The sequence below is a fragment of the Pristiophorus japonicus genome, unplaced genomic scaffold (assembly GCF_044704955.1).
Source record: "Pristiophorus japonicus isolate sPriJap1 unplaced genomic scaffold, sPriJap1.hap1 HAP1_SCAFFOLD_231, whole genome shotgun sequence".
NCBI classification, from domain to species: Eukaryota; Metazoa; Chordata; class Chondrichthyes; family Pristiophoridae; genus Pristiophorus; species Pristiophorus japonicus.
Window position 1 is genome coordinate 456,916 of NW_027252026.1, and position 11,058 is coordinate 467,973.

Here is an 11,058-nt window from a genome sequence, read left to right on the forward strand (position 1 = left end):
CAGTCAACCAGCAAAGTCCCTCTCACTAACATCTGGGAACTTGTGCCAAAATTGGGAGAGCTGTCCCACAGACTAGTCAAGCAACAACCTCACATAGTCCTACTTACAGAATCAAATCTTCCAGCCAATGTCCCAGACTCCTCCATCACCATCTCTGGGTATGTCCTGTGTCCCACCGGCAGGATAGACCCACCTGAAGTGATGGCACAGTGGTATACAGTTGGGAGGGAGTGGCCCTGGGAGTCGTCAACATTAACTAAGGACCTCGTGAAGTCTCATGGCTTCAGGTCAAGCATGGGCAAGGAAACCTCCTGCTGATTATCACCGACTGCCCTCCCTCAGCTGATGATCAGTACTCCTCCATGTTGAACACCATTTGGAAGAAGCACTGAGAGCAGCAAGGGCACAGAATGTACTCTGGGTGGGGAACTCCAATGTCCATCACCAAGAGTGGCTCGGTAGCACCACTACTGACCGAGCTGTCCCAGTCCTGAAGGATATTAAATTATTTAAATGGGGAGAGATTACAAAATGCTGCGGTACAGAGGGATCTGCGGGTCCTTGTACATGAAACACAAAAGGTTACCATGCAGGTACAGCAAATAATTAGGAAGGCAAATGGAATGTTGGCCCTTATTGCAAAGGGAATGGACTATAACAGTAAGGAAGTCCTGCTACAACTGTACAAGGCGTTGGTAAAACCACACCTGGAGTACTGCTTACAGTTTTGCTCTCCTTATTTAAGGAAGGATATACTTGCATTGGAGGCAGTTCAGAGAAGGTTCACGAGATTGATTCCTGAGATGAAGGAGTTGTCATATAAAGAAAGGTTGAGCAGGTTGGGCTGAGAGAGTGGGGATGGGGTGAGAGCACAAATGAGGGAAATAGACCGGACACAGCTGAGGGCCATGTTAACCATAGTAGAGGGGTATCTGTGGTTGAGGAAAAAGGAAGAAATATTGGATCCAAAAAAATCTCAGATGCAGGAAGCAAAGTGTAATAATGGTCAATGGGTGTTTTTGTGATGGGAAGGCTGTTTCCAGTGGAGCAGCGCAGGGCTCAGTACTAGGTCCCTTGCCTATATGTCAATGATTTGGAATTTAATGTAGGGGGTATGATTAAGAAGTTTGTAGATGATACAAAAATTGACTGTGGTTGATAAAGAAGAAAGTTGTAGACTGCAGGACGATATAAATTAACTGGTCAGGTGGGCAGAAAAGTGGCAAATGGAATTCAATCCGGAGAAGCGTGAGGTAATGCATGAGGATGGCTAACAAGGCAATGGAATACACAATAAATGGTAGGACATAGAGGTGTCGAGGAAGAGGGGCCTTGGAATGCATGTCCACAGATCACTGAAGGTAGCAGGGCAGGTGGATAAGGTGGTTATGAAGGCACATGGAATACTTGCCTTTATTAGCCAAGGCATAGAATATAAGAGCAGGGAGGCTATGCTTGAACTATATAAAACACTAGTTAGGCCATAGCTGGAGTACTGCATGCAGTTCAGGTCACCATATTACAGGGAAGGTGTGATTGCACTAAAGAGGGTTCAGAGGAGATACAGGAGTTGCCTGGACTGTATAACCACAATCCCTTGGGAGCACCTGTATATAAGGAGGCATCATAGGGTGGAGAGGCACTCCGAGATCTGTAATAAAGGATTACGGTCACACTTACTTTGAACTTGCAGCATCTAGTCTGACTTTTTATTCAAGAGATAACAGATACGGTGGCAAGTGCTGCAGGGAATCGAATATGGCCAGGGTGATCTCCTGGACTAGTTTTGATTGCCTAGATGGGTCGGAGAGGAATTTTCCCAGATTTTTTTCCCCCAATTGGCCTGAGTTATCTGGTTTTTGCCTCTCCCAGGAGATCACATGGCTCCGGTTGGGGTGGTGTGTAGAATGTTTTGGTGCAAGGGGTGTTGCGATTGTGTGGGGGCGGACTGGTTGGGCTGGGTGCTCTTTACCTTTCCGCCATATTCATTGGTTTATCTGGAACCTTCAGGGCTGCTGACCGAGGGCCATGTAGCTCTTGTCAGCCGGCACGAGAACGATAGGTCGAAATGGCCTCCTTCTACATTGTAGATTTCTATGTTTCTATGTAAAAGAGCAATGGCTTGTCAACAGGTTTGTTTGGCTGTTTAGAAATGCATCTGTGTCCAGGAAAGATCTAGGAGAAAGCTCTGCCCACCTGGGGCTCGCTTGCCATGTAGGAGTTCAGAGTAGAGCGCTCTATTTGAGAGTCTTTTGTCGGGCATGCGGACAATGTGGCCTGGCCAACGGAGTTGGTCGAGTGTGGTCAGTGCTTCAATGCTGGGGATGTTGGGCTGATTGAGGATACTGATGTTGGTGCGTCTGTACTCCCAGGAGATTTGAGGATCTTGCGGAGGCATCGCTGGTGGTATTTCTCCAGCAAAGTGAGGTGTGTACGGTATATGAGCCATACAGGAGGGTGGGTATCGCATCCTTTGTCGTCGAACTACAGTACGTGGATGACGCTTGTGCTGTGCACATTCAGAGGCTGAACTCCAAGTCATCGTCAACATCATCAACAAGGAGTACAAAAGCATTGGCCTTACACTAAACATCCGTAAGACAAAGGTCTTCCACCAACCTGACCCCGCCACACAGCACTGGCCCCCAGTCATCAAGATCCACAGCGCAGCCCTGGAGAACATGGACCACTTTCCATACGTCGGGAGCTTATTATCAGCAACAGCAGATATCGACGAGGAGGTTCAACACCGCCTCCAGTGCACCAGTGCAGCCTTCGGAAGAGAGTGTTCGAAGATCAGGCCCTCAAATCTGGCACCAAGCTTATGGTCGAGTGATAGTTATTATTACAAGTCTCCCCCCACCCAACCCCACCCCCACCCCACAATAGCTCGATTATCAATTATTGGGATGTTTTTAGTGTCCTCTACCGTGAAGTCCGATACAAAATATTTGTCCAAAGACTCTGCCATTTCCGTTTCCCATTATTAATTCCCCAGTCTCATTCTCTAAGGGACCAACATTTACTTTAGCTAATCGTTTCCTTTTGATATAACTGTAGAAACTCTGACAGTATGTGGTTATATTTCTTGCTAGTTTATTCTCATTCTATCTTCTCCGTCTTTATCCCTCTGTTCTAGAAAAAACATAGAAAATAGGTGCAGGACAAGGCCATTCGGCCCTTCTAGCCTGTACCGCCATTCAATGAGTTCATGGCTGAACATGCAACTTCAGTACCCCCTTCCTGCTTTCTCGCCATACCCCTTGATCCCCCAAGTAGTAAGGACTTCATCCAACTCCTTTTTGAATACATTCAGCAAATTGGCCTCAACAACTTTCTGTGGAAGGCAATTCCACAGGTTCACCACTCTCTGGGTGAAGACGTTTCTCCTCATCTCGGTCCTAAATGGCTTACCCCTTATCCTTAGACTGTGACCCCTGGTTCTGGACTTCCCCAACATTGGGAACATTCTTCCTGCATCTAACCTGTCTAAACCCATCAGGATTTTAAACGTTTCTATGAGATCCCCTCTCATTCTTCTGAACTCCAGTGAATACAAGCCCAGTTGATCCAGTCTTTCTTGATAGGTCAGTCCCGCCATCCCGGGAATCAGTCTGGTGAACCTTCGCTGCACTCCCTCAATAGCAAGAATGTCCTTCAAGTTAGGAGACCAAAACTGTACACAATACTCCAGGTGTGGCCTCACCAAGGCCCTGTACAACTGTAGTAACACCTCCCTGCCCCTGGACTAAAATCCTCTTGCTATGAAGGCCAACATGCCATTTGCTTTCTTAACCGCCTGCTGTACCTACATGCCAACCTTCAATGACTGATGTACCATGACACCCAGGTCTCGTTGCACCTCCCCTTTTCCTAATCTGTCACCATTCAGATAATAGTCTGCCTCTCTGTTTTTACCACCAAAGTGGATAACCTCACATTTATCCACATTATACTTCATCTGCCATGCATTTGCCCACTCACCTAACCTATCCAAGTCACTCTGCAGCCTCATAGCATCCTCCTCGCAGCTCACACTGCCACCCAACTTAGTGTCATCCCAAATTTGGAGATGCTACATTTAATCCCCTCATCTAAATCATTAATGTACAATGTAAACAGCTGGGGCCCCAGCACGGAACCTTGCGGTACCCCACTAGTCACTGCCTGCCATTCTGAAAAGTCCCCATTTACTCCTACTCTTTGCTTCCTGTCTGACAACCAGTTCTCAATCCATGTCAGCACACTACCCCCAATCCCATGTGCTTTAACTTTGCACATTAATCTCTTGTGTGGGACCTTGTCGAAAGCCTTCTGAAAGTCCAAATATACCACATCAACTGGTTCTCCCTTGTCCACTCTACTGGAAACATCCTCAAAAAATTCCAGAAGATTTGTCAAGCATGATTTCCCTTTCACAAATCCATGCTGACTTGGACCTATCATGTCACCTCTTTCCAAATGCGCTGCTATGACATCCTTAATAATTGATTCCATCATTTTACCCACTACTGAAGTCAGGCTGACCGGTCTAAAATTCCCTGTTTTCTCTCTCCCTCCTTTTTTAAAAAGTGGGGTTACATTGGCTACCCTCCACTCGATAGGAACTGATCCAGAGTCTATGGAATGTTGGAAAATGACTGTCAATGCGTCCGCTATTTCCGAGGCCACCTCCTTTAGTACTCTGGGATGCAGTCCATCAGGCCCTGGGGATTTATCGGTCTTCAATCCCATCAATATCCCCAACACAATTTCCCACCTAATAAGGATTTCCCTCAGTTCCTCCTTCTTACTAGACCCTCTGACCCCTTTTATATCCGGAAGGTTGTTTGTGTCCTCCTTAGTGAATACCGAACCAAAGTACTTGTTCAATTGGTCTGCCATTTCTTTGTTCCCCGTCATGACTTCCCCTGATTCTGACTGCAGGAGACCTACGCTTGTCTTTGCTAACCTTTTTCTTTTTACATATCTATTGAAACTTTTGCAGTCCGTCTTAATGTTCCCTGCAAGCTTCTTCTCGTACTCCATTTTCCCTGCCCCAATGAAACCCTTTGTCCTCCTCTGCTGAGTTCTAAATTTCTCTCAGTCCCCAGGTTCACTGCTATTTCTGGCCAATTTGTATGCCACTTCCTTGGCTTTAATACTATCCTTGATTTCCCTTGATAGCCACGGTTGAGCCACCTTCCCTTTTTTATTTTTACGCCAGTCAGGAATGTACAATTGTTGCAATTCATCCATGCCGTCTCTAAATGTCTGCCATTGCCCATCTGCTTTCTGCAGCACTTGCCAATTTTTCTCCATTTAAATTATAATTTGCTTTTTAAAAAAAAAATTCTGCCGAAGTGAATAACCTCACACTTTCCCACATTATACTCCATCTGCCAAATTTTTGCCCACTCAGCCTGTCTACATCCCTTTGCAGATGTTTTGTGTCCTCCTCACAATTTGCTTTCCCACCCATCTTTGTATCATCAGCAAACTTGGCTACATTGGATTGGTCCCTTCATCCAAATCATTAATATAGATTGTAAATAGTTGAGGCCCAGCATCAATCCCTGCGGCACCCCACTAGTTACTGTTCACCAACCGGAAAATGACCCATTAATCCCGACTCTCTGTTTTCTATTAGTTAGCTAATTCTCTATCCATACTAATATATTATCCCCAACCCTGTGAACTTTTATCTTGTGCAGTAATCTTTTATGTGGCACCTTATCGAATGCCTTCTGGAAATCCAAATACACCACATCCACTGGTTCCCCCTTAGCCACCCTGCACATTACATCCTCAAAGAACTCCAGCAAATTTGTCAAACATGATTTCCCTTTCATGAAACCATACTGACTCTGCTTAATTGAATTATGCTTTTCAAAATGTCCTGCTACTGCTTCCTTAAGAATGGACAACAGCATTTTTCCAACGACAGATGTTAGGCTAACTGGTCTATAGTTTCCTGCTTTCTGTCTGCCTCCTTTTTTAAAGAGGGGCGTGACATTTGCAGTTTTCCAGCCTCTGGGACCTCCCCAGAATCCAGGGAATTTTGGTTAAAATACAACCAATGCATCCACTATCTCTGCAGTCACTTATTTTGAGACCCTAGGATGCAAGTCATCGGGTGCAGGGGACTTGTCCACCTTTCGTCCCATTATTTTACTGAGTACTTCCTCGTTAGTGATAGTGATTATTGGGATATCAGGAGGAACTTAAAACAGTGGATAATCAAGGGGCTGTTTTTGTCTTCTACCATGAAGTATACGGTACTGCACTTGCTTCTGTGCACAGTCAGAGGCTGAACTCGAAGCCATGGTCAACACCTTTACAGAGGCGTATGACAGCATGGGCCTTACACTAAACATCCGTAAGACAAAGGTCCTCCACCAACCTGACCCCGTCACATAGCACTGCCCCCCCCGGTCATCAAAATCCACAGCGCAGCCTTGGATAACGTGGACAATTTTCCTTACCTCGGGAGCCTATCAGCAAGGGCAGACATCGATGACGAGGTCCAGCTCCGTCTCCAGTGCACGAGCGCAGCTTTCAGTCGTCTGCGGAAGAGATTGTTTGAAGACCAGGACCTCAAAATTGTTATCAAGCTTATGGTCTATAGGGTAGTAGTGATACCCACCCTCCTACATGGCTCGGAGACGTGGACCATATACAGCTGGTTATATATGTAAACTTGTATTTACTCTGTACAGCCACCAGAGGGCTCATCGCCTGGAGTCCCAAGGATCCCATAATCCCTTGGGAGCACAGGTATTTAAGGAGGCCTCACAGGTTGGAGAGGCACTCTGGAGACCTGCAATAAGACACTAAGGTCACACTTTACTTTGAGCTCAGTGTTCAGACTGACTCTTTCTCCATACATAACAACTAGCGACGAGATACAGATAGTGAACCCAAAGATGCAGAGAACAGTGGGCATCCTGCAGAAATTCTCGGAGAGAGATGATTGGGAAACTTTTGTGGAGCGACTCGACCAATACTTCGTGGCCAACGAGCTAGATGGGGAAGAGAATGCTGCCAAACAAAGGGCGATCCTCCTCCCCGTCTGTGGGGCACCAACGCATGGCCACAAGAAGAATCTGCTCACTCCAGCAAAACCCACGGAGAAATCGTACGACAATTTATGCACACTGGTCCGAGAGCATTTGAACCCGAAGGAAAGCGTTCTGATGGCGAGGTACCGGTTCTACACCGACAGAAGGTCTGAAGGCAGGAAGTGGCGAGTTATGTTGCCGAGCTAAGACGCCTTGCAGGACATTGCGAATTTGAAGGACATTTGGAGCACATGCTCACGAGACTTTTTCGTACTTGGCATTGCCATGAAACCATACTTCGCAAACTTTTGACTGTAGAGACGCCAACCTTGAATATCTATACAAGCAGACTGCTTTCTGTGGGGCAATCGAGTAGTGGTCCCCAAGAAGGACAGAGACACCTTCATCAATGAACTCCACAGTACCCACCCAGGCATCGTAATGATGAAAGCGATAGCTAGACCCCATGTGTGATGGCCCGGTATCAATGTGGACTTAAGAGTCCTGCGTTCACAGATGTAATACATTCTCGCAGTTAAGCAATGTAGCTTGGGATTGGCCGCTAAGTTTATGGTCTTGGCCCTCCAAACCGTGGTCTAGGGTACACGTCGACTACGCAGGCCCATTCGAGTAAAATGTTCTTTGTGGTTGTAGACTCGTACTCCAAGTGGATTGAATGTGAGATAATGTCGGCTAGCACATTCGCTGCCACTACTGAAAGCTTGCGGAACATGTTTGCCACACACGGCCTACCCGATGTCCTGATGAGCGACAACGGGCCATGTTTTACCAGTGCTGAGTTCAAAGAATTCATGACCCGCAACGGGATCAAACATGTCACATCTGCCCCGTTTAAACCAGCGTCCAACGGTCAGGCAGAGAAAGCAATGCAAACCATCAAGCAGGATTTGAAGAGGGTCACTGAAGGCTCACTGCAGACTCGCCTATCCTGAATCCTGCTTAGCTACCGCACGAGACCCTACTCGCTCACTGGGATCCCACCTGCTGAACTACTCATGAAAAGAGCACTTAAGACAAGTCTCTCGTTAGTTCACCCTGACCTACATGAACAGGTAGAGAGCAGGTGGCTTCAACAAAGTGCATACCATGATAGCGTTACACATTTGCGCTAGATTGAAATCAATGATCCTATATTTGTATTAAATTATGGACAAGGTCCCAAGTGGCTTCCCGGCACTGTCGTGGCCAAAGAGGAGAGCAGGGTGTTTCAGGTCAAACTTTCAAATGGACTCATTCACCGGAAACACTTGGACCAAATCAAACTCAGATTCACGGAATACCTTGAACAACCCACCTTGGACCCTACCTTTTTTGATCCCCCAACATACACACCAGTGGCAACCGACACCACGGTTGACCACGAAGCAGAACCCATCATCCACAGCAGCCCTGCAGGGCCCAACACACCAGGCAGTCCAGCAAGGCCAGTTGCACAGCAGCTCAGCGAGGGCCCAGCAAATGATTCAACAACACCAGCTTTCACGCCAAGGGGATCAAGAAGGGCCCCAGATCGACTCGCATTGTAAATAGTTACACTATTGACTTTGGGTGGAATATTGTTATATATGTGGACTTGTATTTACTCTGTACAGCCACCAGAGGGCTCATCCCCTTGAGTCCCAAGCGATCCCATAATCCCTTGGGAGCACAGGTATTTAAGGAGGCTTCACAGTTGGAGAGGCATTCTGGAAACCGGCAATAAAAGATTAAAGTCACACTTTACTTTGAGCGCAGTCTGACTCTTTTGCCGTACATAACACAGCGGACACCTCAAAGCGCTGGAGAAATACCACCAGTGCTGCCTCCGCAAGATCCTGCAAATCCCCTGGGAGGACAGAGGCACCGTCAGTGTTCTCGATCAGGCCAACATCGAAGCACTGACCACACTCGACCAGCTCCGTTGGCTGGGCCACACTGTGCGCACGTCTGACACAAGACTCCCAAAGCAAATGCTCTACTCGGAATTCCTACACGGCAAGCGAGCCCCAGGTGGGCAGAGGAAATGTTTCCAGGACACCCTCAAAGCCTCCCTGATAAAGTGCGCCATCCCCACTGACACCTGGGAGTCCCTGGCCAAAGACCAGCCGAAGTGGAGGAAGAGCATCCGGGAGGGCGCTGAGCACCTCGAGTCCCGTCGCCGAGAGCGTGCAGAAACCAAGCGCAAGCAGCGGAAGGAGCGTGCGGCAAACCAGTCCCAGCCACCCTTTCCTCCAACCACTGTGTGTCCCACCTGTGGCACAGACTGTCATTCCCCAATTGGACGGTTCCGTCACCTGACAACTCAGTGTTAGAGTGGAAGCAAGTGTCCCCCGATCCCGAGGGACTGCCTGTGATGGTGATGATGTGTTGTATACACGCGCTGTCTCCTGTTACCGTCCATGGTCCACAGGTGGCTCAATGTCACTTCACTTCCCCACATTGTTGTCACAGCTCGAATACAAGCGATCATATTGGGATGTGGGTTGAAAGGATTGGCCCCACGTTCTCAGCCAGGACTGTGAGCCTGTGTGCTGCAGGAGGGAAGATGGAGTTGTCCCGGGAACTATTGGCATTGGCCGCAGTTACTGCCCTGACTGGGGAGTGTTGGAGGGAGTTTATCCCCGCCCCGCCCCGCTCACTGCCTCCTCCAGCCCACTGCCGCCACACCCCGCACCACCTCGGCCCCTGGAGCCCACTCCCCCCTAACCCCATCCATCCATCCCCCGCCCGGGTCCGCCCCCCGCTCACTGCAGGCCGGCCCCGGCCCCGGCCCCGGCCCCCAGCCTCTCCCCGCCCGCCCGGGCCCGGGCTCAGCCTCCACTCACCGGCCGCCATCGCCTCCAACCGCGGCGCCGCTCCGCTGTTCCCGCCTCATCCACTCGCCATTCTGATTGGTCCCCAGCGCCGCGCGGGGCGGGGCGGGGCGGGGCGGGGCCGGTGGGCGGGGCCCCCGCGCGGGGCGGGGCGGGGACGGTTGGGCGCGCGGGAAGTTTGAACCGGATGACCCAAATATACAAACAAACCATTTGTGGTCAATCACAGCATGAGAAGGAATAGAAGCGGGAAATCAAATCAATGAGTTGTGTGCAGCAACAATCCTGAAAGGAAGTGTGAGCTTGGACAGATAAACAAGGGCAAGGAGCAGCTTTAAATACGGCCAAAAGATAAAGTCTGTCAATGCTGGGAGTGTGGGGCTTACTGAGGGAATGAGAAACAATGGTGGCACGGATTTAACAGCACTGACAAACCTGGCTGGGAATTGTGCAGGAGTGCAACATAAACACATCAGATTGCAATGTTTTCAGGAGGGGCAGAACAGGAGCAAGAGTGCAAGACAGGGTGAAGGAGGGAATAGATTCTGCAGGGAGCTGATGTGCACAAAAAATAAGTTCAGACAAAAAAAAGACAACAGCAGAAAAGAACCGAGATATAAGGAAAGTTGCGGGGGACCTCTCTACTCTTTACACCTTTAAGACTCTCCATAAAACCTACCTCTTTGACCGAGCTTGTGGAGCGCCTTGGGACATTTTACATTAAAGGCACTATATAAATACAAGTTGTTGTTGTTAAGGAGCATCTTGAAGGAGGAATGAGGTAGAGAGGCGGAGAGGTTTAGGCAGGGAGTTCCAGAGCTTGGGGCCAGGCAACAGAAGGCATGGCCACCGATGGTGGAGCGATTATAATCCGGGATGCTCAGGAGGGCAAAATTAGAGGAGCGCAGACATCTCGAGGGGTTGTGGGGCTGGAGGAGATTACAGAGAAAGGGAGGGGCGAGGCCGTGGAGGGATTTGAAAACAAGGATGAGAATTTTCAAATTGAGGCGTTGCTTAACTGGGAGCCAATGTAGGTCAGTGAGCTCAGGGGTGATGGGTGAGTGGGACTTGGTGCGAGTTAGGACACGGGCTGCCGAGTTTTGGATGACCTCAAGTTTGTGTAGGATAGAATGTTTGAATATTCAAGAATAAAGGTAAAAAGACATGGATGAGGGTTTCAGCAGCGGATGAGCTGAGGCAGGGTC

The 11,058-nt window shown here is 48.7% G+C and overlaps 1 protein-coding gene across 3 annotated transcripts in view; it reads right to left on the reverse strand.

Annotated features, from left to right (window-relative positions):
* Positions 1-9,929, reverse strand: part of LOC139245690 (uncharacterized) — a 167,945-nt gene extending 158,016 nt beyond the window's left edge. Inside the window, exons 1-3 of one of the 3 annotated variants that reach the window (XM_070871250.1) lie at positions 9,866-9,929; positions 6,465-6,545; positions 2,620-2,773 (exon numbers count right to left, since the gene is read on the reverse strand). In XM_070871250.1, the coding sequence (XP_070727351.1) occupies positions 2,620-2,683 (64 nt within the window). In that variant the 5' untranslated portion in view covers positions 2,684-2,773; positions 6,465-6,545; positions 9,866-9,929. Of the gene's footprint in view, positions 1-2,619; positions 2,774-6,464; positions 6,546-9,291; positions 9,640-9,865 lie in introns of those variants that run through there. The other 2 variants (XM_070871254.1, XM_070871253.1) reach the window with 2 other exon arrangements.
* Positions 9,930-11,058: the final 1,129 nt, after the last annotated feature.